The sequence below is a fragment of the Panonychus citri genome, unplaced genomic scaffold (assembly GCF_014898815.1).
Source record: "Panonychus citri isolate SS breed McGregor unplaced genomic scaffold, ASM1489881v1 Contig00001, whole genome shotgun sequence".
In the NCBI taxonomy this organism is placed as follows: domain Eukaryota; kingdom Metazoa; phylum Arthropoda; class Arachnida; order Trombidiformes; family Tetranychidae; genus Panonychus; species Panonychus citri.
The window spans coordinates 1233402-1257125 of record NW_026515406.1 but is presented as its reverse complement, the minus strand read 5'-3'; the positions used below and the strand labels follow the sequence as shown (position 1 = coordinate 1257125).

The window sequence follows — 23724 nt, the reverse complement described above, 5'->3', positions numbered from 1 at the left end:
CATCTTTTGTTCATCTTCCAAAAAAGAAAGAGAAAAAAGAAAGACTAATATTGTTCATCTTCTTTTCTCTTTACTTCAGATCGATAGATGATGAAAGCTCATGCTCTGGATTCTCATTCAATTCAGTTCAATTGATTGTTGGTAGTTCGTATTATTATCAATCAACTGGGAGTTGATAATTATAATCTAATAATCAAGGTTACTTTTCGTCAGGTATTATTAGTGAGATCGCCATTGATTACTAGGCAGTAATTATTTTCTTTGCTTGCAAAATGATAACTGATAATCAAAATGTTTATCAAATATCGTTGACGTCAAAATGATACAAGTAGATGGTCATCGTGATGATTGGTTAATTGTTGGTTAGTTTTTTTGGTTATTTGTTAATTGTTTAAGCAATTGGATGAGTTTAATTTTACTGAAAATTATCAATGTTCACGTTGCTATCGATTTGGAGATTTACAACTTTTTCAATGATATAAAATTGATTTCAAATTATAAATTAAATGTTTGCAAAACTTTTTTTTTTTTGCTTCGAAAGGTTAATTGTTGGTTATGACAATGATTAATATCTCAATTACTTTTACATAAGATTAATAGATATAACGTTTGATTTTGTCATTAAAGTTGGTTGGTGATTGAGATGTAATTTGGTACCTAACATGTGATTTACCTGGGATGATGAGGATGATACGTGGATGAGTAGACCAGAAAAAATTGATTGAGAAAAAGGGAAATGTGAAAAGAGAGTAGAAGAGAAAAATGTTACAATAATTAAGGTGAAAAGATATAAGTTGAGCATTTATGAGATCGTTGAATTGTGATGTTAAATCACTGACATAGAGGTGTAGGATTGATGATAATGTTTTTGACAAATTTAAGTGAAACCAAGGAGAGTTTATCTTTTCAGGGGATAATCTCAATTCAATTGAATATTCTTGTTTTGAAGAAGATTGTAATTGATGAAAGAATTTTTTCCATAAAATAAGAAGGGTATGTAGAAAGATCTCCAAAGATTGGGTGATGATTCGTGGTCCAGTAAAAGGTCCGATCTGACTATTGACCAATTCTTAGTGTCTTTCGAGTATTGGGGTTCACGTGGCGTCGCCCGAGGTGTATCTGAGTCAATCAGGAAGACACATTTCTCTACTGGAATATAACGAGAAGGTTCCTCTCGGTTTAGGTCATTCATGTTTTCGGGTATAATTCGAGTAGATAAATGCCCTTGCTTGAAGGGTTGGGGTAGTTGACCGCGGAAATCAGATTGGATGAATTGTAATTGCCACCGGTCAGAAGAAGGTAAGAAAAAGCTACTAGGAAATCGATACCATTCCTTTCCAACACAGACATTGATTGGGATATTTTTCGTTTCTCCAAGTTGCTGATCGATTTGAGATAGATGCATAAACGTATCCATAGGTGCATGATAGCCTGTGACAGTTATAAAAGAAACAAATGATCAGTTGATTAATCTTTCAAGTCAAAGTTAATAGTGTTTTTCATGTGTCAAAAAGTTACCTTTGTAAATAGCAAGGGATCGAGAAATTGATAGAGCTGAGAAAACAAGCATGAAGATAATCACAAAGATAGAATAGATTGATGACAATTTTGGTGTCAAACTTTGAATTGCTCGATGGATAAAGTCAAAGGTGAAACCAGATAAAATAAAGATAAATGGATAGACAGGGAAGAGGAACCTTTCCTCTTTATGGGCTTGGACTGACATCAAAGTAAACCAAAGGATAAATGAAGAGAGGACAATCCAGTGAGATGAATTGACGGTGATTCGACGTGATCTTATTAGATATTTGCAAATAAGCTGAAAAACAAAGTAAAAATATTTAATTTAACGATCAATTATAAATTTAGAATTGAGCTTAACTAAATGAACATTAGAAAACCTACCATTATTGGCGCAGAAATTAGAGCAGCGATAAAGACAAAATTAAAGTTGAGCAAACAATTAAGTAAATAAAAATACCAAGGTTCAGTTCCATAGAGATTAGCTCCATGTGAGGTGAAAACATTATAAAGCACGATGTTGACTGGAGCAATTACAATTTTACCATAATAGTAAGAATCGATTGCAATCAATGGTAACTAGATTAAGGAAAAAGTGGAAATAATAAGGTATGAATTAGTTATTAATATATTTACAATATGCTACAGATAAAAATCAATAAGTCAATAACTTACGATCACAGATAGTCCAATAATTAAGCTCCATTTGATAACCTGGAATCTTTTTTTTCGAGGAACAATCAAGTCAAACGCAATAGGGAGGCTGGAAACAAGAAAATAGAATATTTAATCAACATATTCAAAATTTAATACGAATAATATAAAAGTTGAAATTTTACTAACCAAGTGATCGCTGAGAAAGGCCATCCGATGAGCGTTGTCAAAGCCATACCAAGTATCGTTATCCGGTTGTGTTGTTGTAGCCAAGCACCAAGAACAATGTAAACCATATACATTGAAAAAGTATTGGGCAGGACAGCAGTTGATGAAATGAATAATCCACTTGACAGTATCATGAAAATACAGGCAAACCGACCAACACTAGGGCCATATTGACGGATAATACCTCTGAAAATTGTACAAAAAACATATTCAGATTAGAAGAGAGCAAAGAAAAGTTGTTGTTGAGGAAGACATGGCAACCACAGAGACTATGGTGTATCTATTATGCCACCGTGTCAATTTCTAAGTGTAGAAAAACTTACTTGTAAAAATATGTTTCACAGAGAGAACAAAATAATGCAAGGAAACACCGAGTACCATAAAAGACTAGAATTTTGTTGTTTGGAAGTAAATGAGTATAAAACAATGCAGGTAGTGCATAGAACCATAAATATGCAAAGGACCGGATCGCATATATTGGTGAATATTCCCAAGTTTGGAAACCTTTACCATGGATGAGATAGTGAATTGGTTCCCAATAGTTGAAGGTTTCATCACAATCAGTGATTATACTCCAAATGGCATAACAAAGTCTCGCGGAAAGAAAAGCTTTAAAAGCTGTTGATGGTTGAAGGGTAAAAGTACCAGGCCGATTTTTCAAATGTTGTTGTTGAGGATGTTGGAGGCCTCCTCCTGGTCCATCATTTGCTCTGTAACCAAGATCAACAAGAAACATTATAAGAAAACAATTCTAAAAATAGATTTAAACAAAGGAAGAGAGAAGATTAAAAGAAAACAGAAAATGTGAGAGAAAGAAAATAACATGAAAACTCAATCTCGGTGAAAATTAAAGTGAAATAAAGGAACATTTTAAAATGAGAAGAGAAAACTGGTAACATTGATTAACATCGGTATGAATAAGCAAAATAATTCAATGGTTATGAAGAGAAAGAAACAGGATAAAAAGATGCTTACTTAGCCTTGCCTCCAATCGAACCAGATTTTACCTGTGTATTCAATTGTTGTTGATGATGTGATGATGATTGTTGCTGTTGGTGGTGATGATGAGCCTTAGAATGTCCAATTTTAGCCCCAGCTTTACGATTTCGAGCTCCCATTGAAAGATGTACCTGAAAGATGGATACGAAATGATAAGGATGAAAACACATGTAATCGAAAAACAAGGTGAAAGGATGAAGACAATCAACACATGGAAAGGTGTAATTGTCAATAATCATAATAATCATGAATATTCCATAGAATAAGCAACAAAATCAAAGAATAGAACAAAATATTGAAGCGAAAAAAAAAATCAAAGAACAAGGTACTAAATAGAAAAACAAAGAAAAAGCTCAACATTGATCAAGGAAAAAGTGTAAATATAAATTCATACTTAATGATAGTGTTCGGTTTTCCAAAATGCTGCCTCTTTGCAAGTAAATTAATTAGATAGAAAGTTGATTAAGGATAGAAAATTTTTAGAACAATCAATTAAATAATAGAAATGTTAAGAAAACAAACCGTTACTCTCAATGAAGAAAATGGTTTGAGAAAATTGAGAGAAAACATTAGTTGGTAATTTTCCACAGAGATGGCGCTTACTGTTCTTTAATTCTTTTCGAATTTCTTTTTAAAGTTAATTGTTCACAATTTAGCTGATTGTTCTTAATGTGTATTGCAATTTTGATTAAGCAATGAATCGAACATTCTGGGTTCCGATTCGTTTTGCCTGTGTCGATCAGCTAATTGATTAGAATCATACTGAACCATAACAACATTATGAACTAAATGTGATTAACTTTGATTGGGATTTTGATTTTAATAACAATTAACCCGATGCTTAAGAGAAAGTAAGTTTATCTGAAGTGTTCAAAGTGATTCGAAAATAAGTTGGTTTTGATTGGCTATGAATTTGTCAAATCGATGACCGACGATTGATATCGAAATCTGAATCATGTTAAGTGATCAACTAAATTGTTACATAAGAAAAGTTGATATTTATTCATAAATTAAGAGATGAATTTACATCTTTCATTGATTCATATCGATTAGCAAGATCATTGAGAATCTTTTTCAATAAAACTGGGTCAATATTAGAGCCCAACATATAAAGAAAAAACCAATCACCGAAACTTGATTGTTCAATGATTGTCTTAATTTTACTAATTGATAACCAAGGAAAAGCACATTTAGTAACAATAACCCAAAGAAATGGAGTTGAGATGACAATTAAATGGTAGAAAATGCTAATTGTTGAAAAAAGAGACAAAAAGAGGAGCCAAAACCAAAGAAAAACGTAAATTTTTTCATGGATCATATTCAAAGGTAACAAGCAAAGGGCATCGACTGTATCCAAACCCGCTGCGGGCCCAAAGCGTTTGAAACTGCACTTAGTGAACTTTGGGAATATCCGGTACATTGGGTCAAACCTTTGGTCATCATTTAGAAAGAAAAAGTTGACCACTTTGAAACCATATTGGAGAAATTCACCTTGAAAAAGTAAATCTAAGAAATACGATTGACCGACAATATTGACCAATGAAATTAACTCACAGAAAATAAATCTAAGAAAACAAATTGTCACAAATTAAGAGAAAATTGAAACCATCATGATTATTATTCATTGACTCACCTGATTGTGTACAAATTGTGATTACCTCGACTGTAGACCAAATAATCAACTAAAGTAGTTTGTCTTTCAATCAACTTACCAGAATAAAGAGCAAAGTTAATTGGTTTGGAAAGAGTTTCCAATTTTCCGGCTTCCCATGATTTCCAGAGCCAGTGGGGCAAATAAAAGGAAAATGCTTGAATACAGAGAATCAGGGGAACCCACTGATAGTAACCATGATACTTTAATTGTTGATTGTCTTGATTAGCATCGATTCCTGGATAAGATGCTGATGTATGATAAGTTGTGGTATTGTGTAAGTTGATTGGACCCAACAAAAAGCGTTAATTATTTGAGGTTTAATCTCAACATTAGATAAACACTGAATTGGATCACCGACAAATTGTTCAGCAGTTACGATAACACAAAAAGCGAGCAATATGATCACCGTAACGGGATAATTAAGTCTCATGACAAAATTATCAATTTTAATTTGTTTTATTTTAACTAAATTTTGTAAACCTCCAAATATCCTAATCATGATTGTTGATTGAAAATTAACAAACTGTGATCAGTTAATCAATTTAACTTTGTCAATAACAAACAAAAGAAATAATTTAAATTGACTTTTTTTGCATCAATTTTGATGATGATGATGATGATGATTGAAGATGACAATAGATTTGAATCAAATCATTTGATTGTTGACTGTTAATCTTACAAAGTTATATATGTACAAAGTATTCCTGATAATTAAAAATGCCTCTTTTAGAATCTTTATAATTATCTTTGCATTTTAAATCATTGGTTGTTTATACATACCCTTTGGATTAGGATTAGGAAATTTTGGATATTTTAAGTTGGTTAACAATTTAGACTCAATTTGATAATTTGAGGGAAATTACCAGAAAGATAAATTTGTTTTCTTTCATCAACAATAGCATAACTAAAATATTTATATAAATTTCTTCTTTATCCTTTTTGACCTTAACGGTATTTTCTTTATCCATGCAATGAATTAATCAACAGGACGATAACAAGTAAGGTCTTCGGCAACCTTTTTATCAACAACAATTAGAACTTGACAGTCACCGGAGCTCAATTTATCTCGAAGAAGCTGAATCATCTCATTTTCCTACAATGAAAGAACAAAAAAAAGAGAGAGAAAAACAAATAGTGATTAAGTTGCAATTTGCTTATTTAAGGTGGAAAAAATTGATATTTACCTGTCCCACTATTTCCGGTGAGTTTAATTTAGAATCTAAATTGTAGTATTGATCACCAACTTTTCTGAAAGCAATCCAATGTTTCTTTGAAGAAAATAGATTGGCTGGATTTAAGATTGACAACAAACTTGAGTTGCCTTGTAAATTGTCAACATTCAAAATGAATCCAAATATATGACTTAAATTGAGACAACTTGGATCCCTGGATTTTTGTTTACAATAGAAAGAGAAATAAAAAAAAATTAATTGTTACATGGAGCCTCAATGATTAATCTCGATTGTCACAATTAAGTATTTACTGACTTTCTCTGATCAAACCAAAGAGCTTCAAGACCTTTCGTCTGGAGAGCGGCCATGATAACATTGACATCATAATTTCCAAGACCCAAAAGTGCTCGATGTGGATTTAAAAAACGACTACCTGGAGCTAATCTAATAAATGGTGATAAAGAATAAATGAAAAGTAAAAAAAAAGAATAATTAATCAATGAAGAAAAAACGAAAACAGTTAAGACAATAACAAACCATTTGAAGTTTTAATTGTCACTGATTTGATAGTCTTGAGTAAGATTATCGTTGATTTTATTGTAACATTGAAAATTAATTTGTTAGTTTGATTGTTAGAATAATTATAAGAATTTTATCATCAGGAATAATATGGACTCACCTTAAACAAATTTCGTCTAAATCTTCTTGTTTAAATGAAGCAGTTTGAAGTAAATTGTTCAGAGAGTGAAGAGCACACAATTTTTTCCGTTGTTTCTCATGGTATAAATTAATTGGTGATTTGGACATTTCATCATCAGGTGGATTAGCTGATTTACAGGCGAAACATTCAATAAAAGTGGACATTTTGATAGATCAAGTTGATGTTGAAAATATGAAGATACAAAGGTAATCACAATGAAAACAAAGAAAAAGAAAAAAAGAATAGATTAAGAATAGAAGGTAAGTTATTTATCTAAAGACCGATAGTGTTTAACTGTGATATACGTTCACTCACCATAATTATGATTAACTAGATGAAAAGATTTGATGATGAGAGAGAATAAAAGAGAGAGAGAGAGAGGAGAGAGAATAAGAGAGAATGAGAAATGAAAAAAGAGAAAAATATGAAGATAAACAAAAGGTAATACACCAATTAAACGCTATTACATGTAAATAATTTTTCTTTTCATATTTTATCATCTAATTAGACACAATCATTTATAAGATAACGATAGAGAAACAATTCAATGAAAGAAGAAAAAGAGAATTGGTGGAAAACTGGTAGTCTGATAACCAGAGATTTTCTTGTTCTACATAATCACATGTGAAGTGTGAAGAATAGAATTTTTTTTTGTTCTATTCTATTGTGGTGAACATTTTCTATTCTCTTTTAAATGTATACGCATGTAAAAGGAAACTCTTTTTTTCTTCTTAGTTATCATTAACTCTCTGGGATTTAATTGTAATAATTAAGTGTATCAATGTTATACAATTGTATCAGTTGATTAGATGGATCAATTAATTTTACCTTTTCCAATGTAACGTAGTGTTAATTAGTTTATGATGTTAATGAGAGAAAGTCAATGTAAGGTAAACTCTCAGGGGCACCATGTAAACACAGATTAACAATAAATAACATTGAACACTTATCTATTTTATCATGAAAAATGATGATACTTACAATTAAAAGGTGAATCTAAATCTATTCTTAATCAATTAAATTAGATGATGATTAAAGCCCAATATCCGATGAGAGAAAACATTAAGACAAAAAAGAGTCTCAATAACATCAAACAAGAAGTAACAATTTGAATTTATAAAAACATTTCGTTGACAATCAAACGAAATGATTAACATTTATCATCGTAAACTGTGAATTGTGACTAAAAAAAGTGAAACAACAATTAAAACAAAACGAAAATCAATTAACAACAATCACTTTTCACTCGATTAATTATCCCTCTCATTTGTTTGTTTCTTTCTTTTCTCTTGGCGCCTTCGCAAAGTTTTCCCTCTTTTTCCCTCGTCAAGAGAAGGGAAAAAAAGAATAGACAGTAAATCGAAAGAGAACATCAGAGGGGAAAAAGAATAGGAGGTAACATGTTATTGTGATTCTCTTTCGTTTATTTTCATATCTTGTTGAATTCTGGTTGTTTATGTTTTCTTTTTGTTTCTCATCTTGATTTGAATTTTTCTTCTTACAATTTATTGTTGGTTAATTGTTAATTCTTTTTCTATTTGTCTTCTTGTTCGAGTCAAAATGAGTGATAATCGAGTGGAAAATGCATTGGAAATTCCATCTCTGGTCCATCGTTTATGTTCAAAATTACTTCCATGTAATTCTGGTGAGTCTAATTGTCATTTTGGTCTTTTCATTGTTTTCTCGATCATTGCTAATTTAATTTATCTCTTGTTCATTTTTATGGTCTCATCTTCTATCATCATGGATTTCGCCTTGAATTGCATCTTTAAATGTTTCCATTCCTTTGGAACCAATAGACAAGGTTTCTACAATTTATTCCACTACAATGTCACTTATTTACAATGAAAATCAAAACATGAACCTCGATGATATTGAAGAGCTTTATTTCATTATGAGAATCAAGAGATTACGTAAGTTTCTTCCATATTAAACTATCATTTACACTTTTTACTTCAGTTCTAATTACTCTTGTTTCTCACATTTCAGTTGTTCGCAATAATAAAGAAAGTGATGCTCTCAGGTTTGAAGAGCTTTATTATAAACTGAAAAGAGTTGGTACCTGTAGAAATCCTATTGCTATGGTTGTATTTTTATACGAAATGTCCACTTTAAACAAGAATAAGGATGAGAAATTGGATCTTCACGGTCAAGATATTGCAAGTATGTCCAATCGGTTTGGAGGTACTAGTAACATGGCTTTTAATAATATTCCTGGTATGATGCTGAATGGTATGAATGGTGATAACCATAGACAGCACTCTCCTATCGTCCCTATGGCACCGGATATCATGCCAATCATGGACGGTGGTAACAATTTACCAGGACATCATAATCAAGCCTCCGGTGGAGGTTATTTAAGAAACAGAACAAATAATGTTAAAGCTCAAAGACCCTTCTCCTTACAAATAGATGACAAAGACACTGGGAAAATTTATTCGGAAATTGATCTGTTTCGTGAGATACTTTTCGCCTTTCAAGGTTTAAACGGTCGTATACTAGTCCAAGATCCTGCAAACGATGGCAGGTACAAGATTAATCCTCAATATAATATCGGTATCTGTGAACGACAAATGGTCCATCGTCTTACTAACATTGGTTGGTTATTCAATAAGGTTAACAAATATTGTGAACACACCATCAAAAATGAGACACTTGGTTATGTGTGCCAAAGTTTTGCCTCAGCCTTACATGAGGAAGTCTTGAAGTTTTATCGACTTGTAACTATCATCGAGCAAGAGTTACACTTCTCAGCTATGGATCCAGATTCTGCTGCAGGTCTAACACTACTTGGATTACACGCTCGAACATATCCCACAGCATGTTTATTAAAAGTTCTCACCAATTTGATTGAAAATTGTCGCAATAAACGTGGCGGTGCCTTGATCAAAGAAGTTCACAAATATAATCAACACGGTGATCAAACCGTTCGAAGTTGTATGACACAGATTTTACGTCAAGTTGTTCTTCCAATTCGCCAAATGCTCAGCCAATGGATTTTCCATGGAGAAATAGATGATCCATATAAAGAATTTTTCATAATCGCCTCACGTCCAACATCCGAAAGTCAAGATCCAATGTGGCATGAAAAGTATCAACTTAATCGATCGATGTTTCCTGGTTTCATTGACCTCGAACAAGGGAAAAAAATTCTTGCCACAGGCAAAGCGGTTAATTTATTGAAACAAGTTTTCGAGGATACATCTTGTGTTCCTGGTTATGACATTTTAAGACGAACCTTTGAATCAACCGAAGTTGGCCTACTATTTAACGATAATCGTCGAAATGGTCAAGAAGGAGAGTTTCAAAAACTATTGACAAGAGCTTATCACGAGACCAGTAAACGAGCATTAGAATTACTTTTTGATAGCTATCATTTTATGGATCATTTGAAAGGACTTCGTAAATTCATGTTACTTGGACAAGGTGATTTTATCCGTCATCTAATGGACCTTTCGGTGAAAAAGCTTGAAGAACCTGCACAAAACTTGAAACCTCTCGAATTGAAGAGTTTACTTAACACTGCAATTCGAGCGACAAATGCTCAATTTTTAGATGAAGATGTTACCGAAAGGGTTGACGTTCGTTTCTCCGATTCTCTTCAAGAAACTGGTTGGGACATTTTCATGTTAGACTACAGGACAAGTGGACCCATTAAAATAATTCTTAACTCACAAATAATGCAAAACTATCGGTCTTTATTCAAATACTTGTGGCGCTCAAAGAGGATGGAATATGTTCTCGTTTCCTTGTGGAAGCAACAAATTATCCATGCTCGAAGTGCGAAAATAATACCCAAGTTAAGGCCCGTCTTCCATATCAGTCAAATACTCCACGCAGAGATGATGCATTTTATTCAACAAATGCAATATTATATTGAATTCGAGGTGATGGAATGTTCATGGGATGAATTAATTCGTAAAATGGAGAAAGCATCTGATATCGATCAACTAATCGAAGCTCAAGAGAAATTTCTTTCCACGGTTATATCACGATCCATGTTGGATGCTGAATCGCAAAGTTTATCTGAACAATTGCGAGCAATTTACGATATGATAATCCAATTTCAAGGCGTAGAAGAAAATCTTTTCAAAGCGATCGACAATGAGATCAGTGAAAGGTCTCATTTTGAAAAGCAACGACGATTAACCCAAGAAAATTTGGAACTTACAATTCGCAAAGATTCCGAAAGACGTAAAACTTTTGAATATCATAAAATTCCCGATTTCAAGTTGAAAATTCAACTTTTGGGTAAAACCTACGAAAGTATGGTACAGAAGTTTCTTCTTCTCCTCGCCGTTCACCAAGATGCCGATCTAAGATTTCTCAGTTTTCGACTTGACTTTAACGAACATTATGCCAGAAGAAATCCTCATCTTGAGACATCTTTCACCTATTCCAAACATCGGTCTTCCTTGGATTCTTCGATAATCCAACTTCGAAGTGTATAAAAACAAATCATGATAATCAACCAAATTCTAATAATAAAGAGAAATAATTTATTATTTTAAAAGGTAAACGAAATAAAATAAATACAAATCTCATTTGCAATCATCATTTAGACAGAATTAAACTGTAATTGCAATTAAAATGATTAACTAATCAAGGGGACCATTTATCATCGAACATTAAACCATGATTTTATCTCTCATCTTAGAATGATCTCATTTACTTATCATTCAACATATCTTATGGATATGATAGAAACATTATCGATACATTCCAACTCATATAAGATCAACTGAACAGATTACCCATGAAAACTAGACAACACATACAAATAAAAAGAATATAAAATGGTGTGAAATTGAGTATATTCTGAGTATTTGATTTCTGAGTATTTGATTTCTGAGTATTATATATGAGAGAGAAAAGAAATTAAAAATAGAGCAGTAGAACACATTTCAGGTATCCAAAGGCTTCTTGTATGACGGGCATCCCAAAATATGAGTTTACTACATTAAGGAACAACTTATAAATCCCGATGGTATTTTGATAAGGGGCCTCCTGAAAACAACCTCAGTTCCATGAGTATAGAATTGGTGTAATTGATCCTGTAGTGTCAAAATAAAACGGAAAATTAATATTTAGTACATTACGAACTTACCTGAAGATACGAAAAAAATAATTTCCGTTTCCTTGGGGATCAAATATCGAGAAAATATCGTTACCAGGTGAGAATCAATTCCATGAATCAAATACCCGGAACCGAATCGAAAACGAGAAAAATAAAATAAACAAAAGAAAATGTCATAATTTCTAAACGAAAAAGAGCAACAAATCGATGAGAATTTTTCTCTCTTAACTCTTTTACCTTCAACTCCAATGATTGGTGACAATTAGAAAACAATTAATTAATTTTTTGCCGAATTTATAATCGTTGATGATACGAACGCCATCTGACGAATTTGAATGCAACCGATTTTACTTGTTTTCTCCCAATAAAGTGAATCAACTTCATTTGGATTCGGTTCTTAACCCGAATGAGTAAACGGATCCGTGTCAGTGACCCGGATTCTGTTGACTTTTAACTCTCAATTTTAAAAGACAAAATTGTTCTTAATTATTGTTACCTTGATTAATTTGTTCCTCTGTTTATGGTGATTAATTTATTTATTTTATTCTTCATCTTCTAACCTTCCTGTTACTCTGTATTTTCTGTTCATTCGGATCCATGAAAAGTTAAAGGTAAGCTTTTTATTTCTATTCTATTCTCTTTTATTTTCTCTTTCACTTTTTTTCTTCTTCTCGTTTTGTTGTTTTTCTTTGCTGAGATGGCTTAGTAAGTGCAACCTTTTTCTTTCACTTCTCTTTCTATCTTTCTGTCTATCTCTTTCTGATCTGTTCTATTTCTCTTTCTTTCTTTTTTTTCTGTCTGTTTTTTATTTCTTTCTTTTTCTCTCTGTCTTTTTCTTCTCATATCTTCTGGTAAAGAACAAGTTACAGTTGATTAGAAACCTGAAGTGTTATTTTTCTGTTGTTTAAAAAGGTAAAGTAAAATGGCCGGTCAACTTTGCTTCTATTTGGATACTTTCTTTCTCTTGAATTAGTTTAATTACTGTAAATTAGTCTACCCTTTGTTAGTCCTTTTGTTTTATTTTGTTACATTTGATTTATCTACCATTTTGTCGTTGACACCCTTATCTAATATTTAGCTTCTCATTTTTCAGTTCATTCAATTCATTTTTCTCATAACATACAAGTGTCATTCACTTCTCACTTCTCACTTATCTCTTTCTCTTTCTACATTTTCTTCTATTGTATTTTCTTCTCTGTTTTTTTTTCTCTTCAAATCAATCATCTCTAACACTTTCGTTTCTCTACTTTTTTTCTCTACCATCAAGACAATGACGCTATTATGAGTGAAAAAGAAAATGAAGCTAAAAAGATTAAACTTGATTCCACTGGTATTGGTTTGATAGGATCATCCGACTCTAACGGACCTAGAATGTTGAACGATTCTACATCCAATTGTCCATCTCCTTCACCATCCAGAGTGGTTCACATTCGTAATGTGCCCATGGAAGCAACCGAAAACGATGTTCTCAGTATTGGAACCCCTTTTGGTGAGATAACCAATGTTTTACTGATGAGAGGAAAAGGTCAAGCTTTCCTTGAGTTTGTTGACTCATTCTCAGCTCAACAAATGGTTAACTGTTGGTCGGACCCTAACAACTCACCAATGCAACTTAGTATTCGAGGTAGACAAGTATGTGTCCAATTTTCAAAGCACAAAGAACTTAAAAAATCTCTTCTTGGACCTAGTAGTGCTGGATCAGATAGTAGCTATCAAAGTATCTCTCCTACAAATAGTAGACATATGAGTAGCAATGGTGATTCTGTTGGAGCGAGTTCAGTTTTCTCTAATCCAAATCATCCACTTAGTGGATCTAAACATCTTTGCTCCATTTGTGGTGATCGAGCTTCTGGTAAACATTATGGTGTTTACAGGTATTTAAATGTGTCTATTTTTATCTCTTTATTTGTTCCAATTTTCCTTGAAAATTTCCTTTTTCTTCTTCTACTTTATTTCTATTTGTTCTTGCTCCATCACTTATCTCGCTTTACTCATTGTTATTTTTTCTTTCTCTAAATAGTTGTGAAGGTTGCAAAGGATTCTTCAAAAGGACCGTGCGAAAAGATTTAACCTATGCTTGTCGTGAAGAACGAGATTGTATTATAGATAGACGACAAAGGAATAGGTGTCAATATTGTAGATACCAGAAATGTCTTACCATGGGCATGAAAAGAGAAGGTAATTATTATAATTACTTGTGATTTATAAGATTTTTTAGCAATCAATGATTTACTAATTTCAATTTTCTATTTCTTCTATTTAAAGCTGTACAAGAAGAAAGACAAAGAAACAAAGAAAAAAATGAGAACGAAGTTGAAAGCACTAGTAATTCTCAGAATGATATGCCTGTTGAAAGAATACTGGAAGCTGAATTACGAGTAGAACCCAAAAATGAAGATCTTGACTCTCACGATGCAGTTAATAACATTTGTCAAGCTGCCGATCGTCAACTTTACCAGTTAATTGAATGGGCTAAACATATTCCACATTTTAGTGAGCTACATGTTGATGATCAAGTCATCTTGTTGAAATCTGGATGGAATGAACTTCTAATTGCTGGATTTTCTCATCGTTCTATGAATGTGAAAGATGGAATAGTTTTAGCCACCGGTCTAATTGTCCATCGAAACAGTGCTCACCAAGCAGGCGTTGGTGCTATTTTTGACAGAGTATTAACTGAATTAGTAGCTAAAATGAGAGAAATGAAAATGGACAAAACGGAACTCGGATGTTTACGCTCTATCGTTTTATACAATCCTGAAGCTAAAGGACTAAAATCAACCTCCCAAGTTGAAAATCTACGTGATAAGGTTTACGTAATACTGGAAGAGCATTGTAAACAAACTTATCCTGATCAGTCAGGACGTTTTGCTAAATTACTTTTACGATTACCTGCTTTACGATCAATTGGTTTAAAGTGTTTGGAACATTTATTTTTCTTCAAACTGGTTGGAAATACATCCATTGACAGTTTCTTGTTGTCCATGTTAGAATCTAATTCAGACTCTTAAGTTTGAAAACAAAACAAATCAAATATTAATATCACACACTCAGAGAGAAGGAAATTTGATGGTTATAGTTAAACAATTACAACAATCATGAAAATTTAAGTTTCTGAAACAAATTTTTCTCCCCCTGTTATCAAGTATATTTACATCTTCTATTTAATCTTATACAAAATTTAGTGAACTGTTTTAAAGACAAACAAAATCAAATCTGTTAATCAAACTGTTTAGTGATCAATGTGTGTGAAAGAGACAAAGTAATTTATTATTCGGAGACACACACAAACTTATCAACCCAAAAAAATTAGAAATAAGTTTGTATTCTTATGACAAGATTCTAGTTTTTTTCTTCTGATTAATATTTTGATTGAGGTTATAATCTGTTGAAACAGTTTGTTGCAAAAGCAAAAAAAAAAGATGAAGAGAAAACTTAATTTTCATGATTGTTATCCTCATATATCCCCCCCAATAGTTAATCCAATTAATCAATTCACTAACAAATCAATAATCTGAAACGTTATTTAAATGATCACTTCGATGAAAAACACGAATGAGAATACCAGCTTGATCCTGCCTAACCTTTTCATCATCTCTCTCTCTCTCTCTTTTTCTTAATCTCTTTCCCTTTAATCTATTTTCAATTTCACCCAATTACCTTGATAATTTTCCCATTTCCATTTCCTTTTCCTTTTTCCTATTCTCTCATCCACCATGTATACAAATACCAATATCAACAATCCTTTTGCTATCTCTCTATTTCTCCTTCTCTTTAAATTCAACTGATTGGAATTTTGAACCAACCATCATTTTTTTGTCACCATCATCACACACCATCAACCATCATCATTATCATCATCATCATTTCCACAAGGAATTAATTCATTTTCATCATCATTCCCAGAGACAAAACAAAACACTCATCATCTTCAAAGATAAACATTTGTTGGACTCAGTGACCATTTTTTTTTGTTTGCTTATTATATTACCTCATTATTTTGAAACCAAAAGATAATTACAACTATAAAGTTGTCAAGCATCTGAAAGCTTGAGCATTTATTTAAGGGTATTATTATTGATTGTAAACGAAATCCCTAATTACAAACAATTAAATACAATAATGAAGGCAATACAATCAATTCCAATTGTTTCAATTTTTCGTCTCCAATTGTTGTCTTTTAACACCTTCCCTATCCAATCAACATAATACATCATCAATCTCTCCAAAGCAACAACCCGCAATCGCTGTTTAACAATTTGCACAATTGTTTGTAAAGAAAAATTAATCTCCTTCCAAATGTTTAATTAATTGCGAAAATCAAATATTCTAATTGCATGTAAGTTTTTTTTTTCCCTCCCCAATGTTGTCATTTAATCTTCAACCTGTTAATCGTTTTTCTAATTATCAATTGTTTAACATTTACTCTTTCATCAAATTGTAATCCAAGTAAATTGTAAATGTTTCATAATAAATTGTTTCTATTTGGGCTATTCAGTGATAACAATTAAATTGTTACAATTAAAACTCGAATTGTGAGCGAGCGCCATCTCTTGGCAGAGAATGAAACTAATGAGCTCAATTAGAATGAAAGAGAAAAAGAAAGAAAAATTTTTCGATTGACCATCAGCGCCTCTACCCGAGGAAGAAGAAGTAATTTAATTTTTCTTTGTCAAGTTTAGTCTCTTTTCTTGGTTTCTTTGTGTCAACGTGTAAAAAACTGGAATAATGGACAATCCAACTGTGAGAGTTCTTCATATGACCGCGGAAACAATCCCTATGGAGCTACTAATTGTAAAACAGATGATAGACATGAAATGGACAAATGGATTGAAACTACAGGCAATGGTCAGGAAAATCTGTGACGCTAGGAATGGCTTTAAAGTGTATCATGGCGCCGAGTGTGCTAAGTTACTACTTCCATCCAAATATCAAATAGCAGACGTGATTGGAGACCTGAAGAGAATTCGAGGTGCGGTATTTCACTTAACGACAAAATCAAAGCCTCTCATAAAAATGGTTATGAGAAGGCAAGGTAACTTTGACCCGGCCCAGCTAATAGTCATGCTTAAAAAAGAGAATCATTGGCTTGACTCGGATAGCGTGATAAAACACATCTTCTCAGGCAATGAAGTTACTTCGGTAATAATTGAAGTAAACTCAGAGGTAAGAAAACAACTTGACCAATACCTGCCGGAGATATGCCTGGAGGGAAGAAGATGGCCGATATCTGACCACTTTAGGATAAGGATATGCGAAATATGCTCTAGATACAATCACAGCAAAAGTAATTGCAACAATAAAACCAAGTGCTGCTATTGTAATGAGAACCATTACTACGGAAAATGCAATAAGAGAAGCAATAAAGATTTATGGTTATGCCCGTCTTGCAATGAGAAAGGACACTCGATCTTTTGGTTTTATTGCCCGAATTTTCAAAAAGAAATGCTGAATAGAATGAGCAGAATCGATCATCAATATGTGAAAGTGTTTGTGGAAGAACGCAACCTAAAATAACGGATATAAACAACTTAAAAAGAATAAACAACTCATAAACGAAACAACTTTGCTTGTGACAACAACTTAAATACAACCAACCTTCTATTGTGACACTACTAATCCTGAAACCCTTTCCTTTCTTAACCCAAAAGTTTACACATAAGCTCCTTTAACCCTCCTCATCTTATTTAGAGCAAATCAAGTTGTCGAGATAAACAATGTCTTCATCCAAACGTCTAAAACGTAACGTCGAGTCTATGGAGGGCTGTGACAGCAACTCACAAGAGGACATCGATCTAGCAACTATTATCAAGTTCATTGAAGAGATGAAAAAATCAAAAATGATAATTGCCGAACAACTCACGATTGAGGAAGTGAACAGGTACAAAGAGATCTTGACTGATTCCTACAAGCGCTCTGGTGACGGACTTCTTTTAACCTACATCCAACTTCTCGAGAATGACAAAGTAACAACGGAGACTTCAGCCCTGAAAAATCAGATAGTAGGAGAGAAAAGAAGTGAGGTAAACATCAGATATAATAACAAATGGAGAAAACCGTTGAATTGGATTAACGTTGAGGATGTTCAACAGCACCCTATCCTGCTAGTTTACACTTTCGATGAAGAATGCCTGGAGACCGGTTTGACGACCAAATTGCGATTAAAGAAATTTCTGATTCAATCGGAAATACAGGTAAAGGACATCTTGGAAATTGCTCCGGCCAAAAACTGCTGCAAAATAGCATTTGCAACTTTGCACTCGAGAGACAGATTGGAAGAAGTTCTGCGAAATCAACAATGGGGTGAAAGAATTAAAATAGAAACAAAGAAACCTATTCTGACAGACCCGTGTATCTCCTTTGAAATTGATATGTTAGAAAATGCTGAAACTTTTGATTGGAACAATTGGACTATGAACCTCATCAAGTGGAATGAATGGCCAAAAGACTCGAAAATTAAGCTCATCCACTCCAGAGTTACCAACAATAAGGCCAGGGTCATTATTCAGATTGAATCCAGAATAAGAACCGAACTGGAAAACGTACCGCAAAAAGGAACAGTCTCAATTGCGTGGGGTCGTGTGCCATTTAATGACAACATGGGTATAAATCTATGCAGGAATTGCTTCAGGTACGGTCATAAGTCGACCAACTGTAAAGCACTTATACAATGCAAATACTGTGCCCGCACTCACAAATCAACGACGTGTGACAAAAAATCCAAACCAGATGAGTGGAAATGTAACCCGTGCGGTTCCTCAGGACACATGTCAAATTCCTTTGAATGCCCCCAATTCAAAAAACAACTGGAGATTGAGCTGAACAAGATCAACCATTCTTACGTACATGTAATTGTAAACATTGAGGAATGAACATGACAATAGATGTCACCACATACTAATGGAAAGCTTTGTTTATCTATCACAACAAAATTGCTTTTTTTATCAATTCCTAAATACCTTTCTTTTTCTGTGTGTGTAAAATCAACCTAATTTTTTTCTTTTTTCCCTAAACCAATTTAAAAATAAACGTAAGCTTGTTCATCTGAATTGAATTAAAAGAACTAAAATGGAAATTGTGAAGTGTGAATTCATTCCCAAATTGTTAATACCAAAAGAAAAAAATTTGTCCTCTTTGGAAAAGACAAAAGCATCACTTCTGGATGGGAAAGAATCTGGAGAAGCTATCATTTATGTCTACTGTGAAGAACCTATGGTAATGTCAAAAAATAACCTGAAAATGATGATGTGGAAACTCAATTCACTCGATGAAAAAAGTATTAAAGATGTAGAGATACTAAAAGAAGGTAAGATAAATATACTCTTCATCAAACTGACCATGGATGCGAGAAACATTTTGGCTGAAAATCAGGACCTTTTTGTGCATGTAAACGAGCAAATGCTACCAGCCTTTGACCTGGTCAATAAGGAATTAAAATCCCTGATGGGTCAGCTCTTCATAGAGAAGAAAAATAAAAGATTGGTAAGCGGCCTTGTGAAGGAATGCATTGGGATCAAATTTCGTTTATATGTGGAAGAACTGGAGAGCAAAGAAGAAGCCTCAGGCCTCTTTGTCTTTGAGCAAGTAAACAAAGGGGGAGTTTGTGCATATCGATACTCGATTTCGATGTAACAATCGATAATCGGAACTCATGTGAACACCTAATCGATTTAATTTACACCTCGTGTTCACCAACACTACTATCAACCCAACAACCTTTTCTTCCTAATGACCCACTCCCATGACCTCTAAACAAGTACATCTGAACTTAAATAATTAACGACCCCTATAAAGTAAGTAACTTGACCTCTTCCAATCTTTGGAAACAATAACATGTTTTATGACCATTGGTAATAAAATGAAAACAATCTTTATTATCACATTAACCTCTCCTTGTTCTTGATCTCTTCCTTATCCCATACAGCAACATACATTATCAATTAGAAATCTTTAAAATATGAATGTGACCCCGAGAGCCTGCGATATCCCAAAAGCTGTTATTGGTAATCGTTTTGTTGAAACTGTTCCCTTTGTCCAACTATCGATGGCGGAAATTATATGTGGTTCTCCCCAACAGGCAGTGCAAATTGAGAAACATTTAAGAGCTGAAGAAGCCATTTCAATTTGGGCTATCAAAGAATCAATTGAAAGAAATGAAGCGGTGATATGCCTAAATATAAAGAGAAGATTCCTGAGTGAAATGAGAATGGAACTTTTGGGAAAGAGCTGGTGGAAACCTACGATGGCTTTTCGTTTAACAACAAGTGACCCACCGAAGTTTGTAATGATACACAACCTACTTGAAACCAATGCGATAGGTCCCCATGAAGATCTTCTGAAGGAAGCGGACTTTGACTTTAGAAATATAGAAATTGTTAATGTCTACAAGACAGTCGATGGCCTCTCCCAAGTTACCTTCACCTTCGATAACATAGACGCGATGAAAGAAAAGAATTGGACCCTTAACATTAGAGGAATGATCTTCTATGTGGCCGATTCAACGAATGTTGAACAATGCTCTCTGTGCTTCAAACTGATGACAAGCAACAACTTTAAACGCCATTACAACTGTGGACCCCAAAAATGCTCGGTTTGTTTGGAGCCAGATTGTCCATACAAGGATAGATGTAGAAACGCGCCAATTTGTGCACTTTGCCTCTCGCTAAATCGAAATGATTTATTACATCCTGTAAACAGCTACCCACTGTGCCAACCGATGATGAAACTACTACAAATGGGCTTGGCTAACGTTGAGCATGACTATGAGGAGAAGATAAGAATCTCAACTGTTTCTCCAGTAATGTACAACTGCGTCAATAGACCATCATAAATCAGAGGGAACCATAAAAGATCTTGGTTCCGAGCAAAGTTCATTCTTTATTACTCACTCCTTATTACTCACTTCTTATTGTGCACTTAACCATTATAACAATCTCTCTCTCACAAATATTCCTTCATTCACTCTCTTTCTCTTATACTTGTTACATCAAAATGTTTTACTCGTCAAGTGACATTACCTTCTCAATTGAAGACGAAGCTATGCTAATGGTGGAGCTTCGAGGCCCCATGGACGCTTTCACTGAACAGTTGGATTCCAAGGGGATATGGACGAGAAAAGACGATGGTTTTATTAGTCTAATCTTTGGCCTCGGTTACTCGATCGATGTCACTCTAGTGCTAATGGACCAGATAAGTGATCTGCTTGGCAAGGGCTTCCAACTGACAATCTTCAACTGGAAAAAAGTGGAAATTGACCTCCTGGCCCTAGACTTCAACTACTTGTCAATGATAATTGATAATTTTGTAATGCTTAAAAAGCAAAACAAGAGAATAATCTTTGTTAAAAGCGAAGAAGATTGTAAAGCCATTGACGAAGCAACAAAAGCCTCAACAAAATCAGAATAACAATAAACAGTTTCTTCCCTCAGCTTAAAACATAACTGTCTCATTTCTTTTTTCTTATCTCTCAATTGAAGTTGTGTGAACAAATAACAATAACGTTGAGTTGAACTATCTCTTTAATAGTGAAAACCATGGATATTAATATTATTTGTGTAAACTTGGGAAGAAAAACTAAGACGAACCAGATCATCGAAAAACTAAGAGACACAGGATCCATTGTAATTGCTTGTGAAGATGGTGACAACGACCCGTTAGCAGGAAAAATCATGGCAGACCAACTGTCACTCACACTTCCGAAAGATTGGTTCGTCCTGAAGAAATTTCTTATCCATCAACGCATCATCGCGACCATCGTAAAGAAAGGAAACTGTGTGATTATGATTATTGGTGTGTATAGATCACCATACAGTGACATTGTCTGTAAAAGATTAAAAGAATTAGTAGACGAATTGGACTTGAAGCTGCCTACCTTCATAGTTGGGGATGTCAACATTGAATGTGGGATATGGTGCAAAATTCCGAGGAAAGATAATGGAATCTCAAGAGATCTGGTGAAAGAACTAGAAGCAGTGCTCAAAGAGAAGGGAATGGTGTCGCTGATGAAAAATGACACACCAACGAGGAAAAATAACAATGGTGGATCTTCAATCGATATAATTTTAACCAATGCGAGAATACTTAGCAACAAATGCTTCTATGTTGAATCAAATCTACTAGATCACAAGATAATTGGTACGAGTGTTAAAATCAGATACAATATTTTCAAGATGAACCCCTTTAACAGGAAAATTCCGGTATACAACCAAACTTTAATCCCTACACTGATGACAGATCAAATGGTATGCAACATTATGAAATTGGCAAGACCCGTGGGTAGCAAAAAGATCACCAACTTAAACAGAAGATCAAAACGATTGAAGAAGAGATTAAACAATACCACTGGCCCCTGTCGAAAAATGATAATCGAGAGTCTAAAAGGAAGTATAAATAAGTCTAAAGACATTAAGTATCACCAAATGTCAGGGAAGAGACTGATTGAAGTAATTGGCGAAATGAAGATAACTGAGAGAATAGAAATCGAACCTGCAATAAGCAAGAAGATGTGGTTAATTGGGGAAACTAAGACCATAGACCCTGTGAGACAAAACTTCTTCCCTTCGAATACTGGTTTAAGAAACGATGAACGCAAACTTCTAGAAAATCATCCTTTCAAGAAAAGCTCTGGATGGGCCGATGGTTTTACAGTTAAGCGATGGAATCAAGTATGGCAACTACATAAAGAGACTATAATCTGGACGATTGACAACATTCTTAAAGAAGGAAAAATACCATGTCAATTACTGATAAGTGGTGGAACCAAATTGCCAAAACCCGCTGGTGGCCACAGGCTAATAAGGACGCAATCATTTGTCGGAAAGCTTGTAGATATCGTTTTGACCAAGCGACTAAAAGAATGGGCGATAAACCAAATTGATACTGACCTTCAATTTGCATATCTGCATAGGGATAGAATGGACATGATGATCAACATCTATGAATCCAAAGATGAATACAACGAATGCCTTGCAGTCGATCTCTCAAAAGCATTTGATAAGATCAGTAGAAAGGCGATCTTCGAACGATTGGATAGAATGGAGGATAGAAACACCAGACAGCTTATTATCAACTTTGCGAGTAATAGGAAAGTGAGGACAATGGATGGAGGCAATATAACTGTTCAAGATGACCCTGAGGGACTACAAGGTTTTGGCCTCGGCCCTGTGCTTTTTATTCTTGGAATGGATGAAATGCTGCGTTGGTTGAACCGTAAACCATATGAAAAACGGGTCTGGGCTTTCGCTGACGATATAATAATAGTAACCAATGATGCACGATCAGCAATAGAGGAAGTGAAGTCGGCGATGAATATGATCAATCTTGACATAAATGAGAAGAAAACGAAACGTATACGAACTGGGACAAAATGGTGGAAAAACATTGTTCTAGGCTATGAAATGGTTCACAAAAAAAGTGAGAGTCTGGTCATAAATGAATGTGTTGGAAGAAGCAAATTAAATTCGATACAATTAGGGTTATTCAAGAAAGTCAGAGTGGGACAAATGAGACTACTCTATAACACTTACCTCTCTCACCTTATGGATCATATTGGCCTGGCCCCTTGGTTGAATAACCAACTCTTCGTGTATCAAATGGAACGGTTATTGAAAATTGGCAGACAGATAACCAACCGGCTGACGACAAAATGCAAACTCTCGATAGGATGGTTCGAGTTTGTGCATGGACTGCCGAATCCAGCCATAAAATATATGGTAAATGT

The 23724-nt window shown here is 33.9% G+C and overlaps 5 protein-coding genes across 7 annotated transcripts; 2 read left to right on the top strand and 3 right to left on the bottom strand.

Annotated features, from left to right (window-relative positions):
• Positions 1 to 502: 502 nt before the first annotated feature.
• On the bottom strand, positions 503 to 3953 carry LOC128398134 (alpha-1,2-mannosyltransferase ALG9-like). The gene is made up of 8 exons (XM_053358962.1): positions 3797 to 3953; positions 3379 to 3533; positions 2727 to 3113; positions 2365 to 2589; positions 2197 to 2284; positions 1906 to 2100; positions 1519 to 1819; positions 503 to 1431 (listed from the first exon to the last, which is right to left on the bottom strand). Exons 2-8 carry the CDS (start codon positions 3519 to 3521, stop codon positions 920 to 922), a joined length of 1851 nt encoding a protein of 616 aa, XP_053214937.1. The 5' UTR covers positions 3522 to 3533; positions 3797 to 3953; the 3' UTR covers positions 503 to 919.
• Positions 3954 to 4383: 430 nt separating this feature from the next.
• Positions 4384 to 5556, bottom strand: LOC128398230 (innexin inx2-like). The gene is given in 3 exon segments (XM_053359062.1): positions 4384 to 4967; positions 5036 to 5315; positions 5318 to 5556. Coding segments are annotated over 3 exon segments (1080 nt in total). The 5' UTR covers position 5556; the 3' UTR covers positions 4384 to 4405.
• Positions 5557 to 5696: 140 nt separating this feature from the next.
• On the bottom strand, positions 5697 to 7532 carry LOC128398241 (josephin-2-like). 2 transcript variants are annotated; one of them, XM_053359081.1, is made up of 5 exons: positions 7244 to 7532; positions 6908 to 7055; positions 6544 to 6672; positions 6241 to 6442; positions 5697 to 6149 (listed from the first exon to the last, which is right to left on the bottom strand). In XM_053359081.1, exons 2-5 carry the CDS (start codon positions 7033 to 7035, stop codon positions 6033 to 6035), a joined length of 576 nt encoding a protein of 191 aa, XP_053215056.1. In that variant the 5' UTR covers positions 7036 to 7055; positions 7244 to 7532; the 3' UTR covers positions 5697 to 6032. The 2 variants fall into 2 exon arrangements, with proteins under 2 accessions (XP_053215056.1, XP_053215049.1); XM_053359074.1 differs by lacking the exon at positions 7244 to 7532 and having other exon boundaries at positions 6908 to 7237.
• A 447-nt stretch (positions 7533 to 7979) lies between these two features.
• On the top strand, positions 7980 to 11457 carry LOC128398061 (gamma-tubulin complex component 3-like). Its single transcript, XM_053358877.1, has 3 exons — positions 7980 to 8573; positions 8728 to 8841; positions 8918 to 11457. Exons 1-3 carry the CDS (start codon positions 8489 to 8491, stop codon positions 11377 to 11379), a joined length of 2661 nt encoding a protein of 886 aa, XP_053214852.1. The 5' UTR covers positions 7980 to 8488; the 3' UTR covers positions 11380 to 11457.
• Positions 11458 to 12388: 931 nt separating this feature from the next.
• Positions 12389 to 16146, top strand: LOC128398184 (retinoic acid receptor RXR-alpha-B-like). Of its 2 annotated transcripts, none has more exons than XM_053359017.1 (4): positions 12389 to 12616; positions 13273 to 13879; positions 14026 to 14183; positions 14271 to 16146. In XM_053359017.1, the coding sequence occupies exons 2-4, from the start codon at positions 13287 to 13289 to the stop codon at positions 15014 to 15016; spliced, it is 1497 nt and encodes a 498-aa protein (XP_053214992.1). In that variant the 5' UTR covers positions 12389 to 12616; positions 13273 to 13286; the 3' UTR covers positions 15017 to 16146. The 2 variants fall into 2 exon arrangements, with proteins under 2 accessions (XP_053214992.1, XP_053214999.1); XM_053359024.1 differs by lacking the exon at positions 12389 to 12616 and adding an exon at positions 12760 to 12917.
• Positions 16147 to 23724: the final 7578 nt, after the last annotated feature.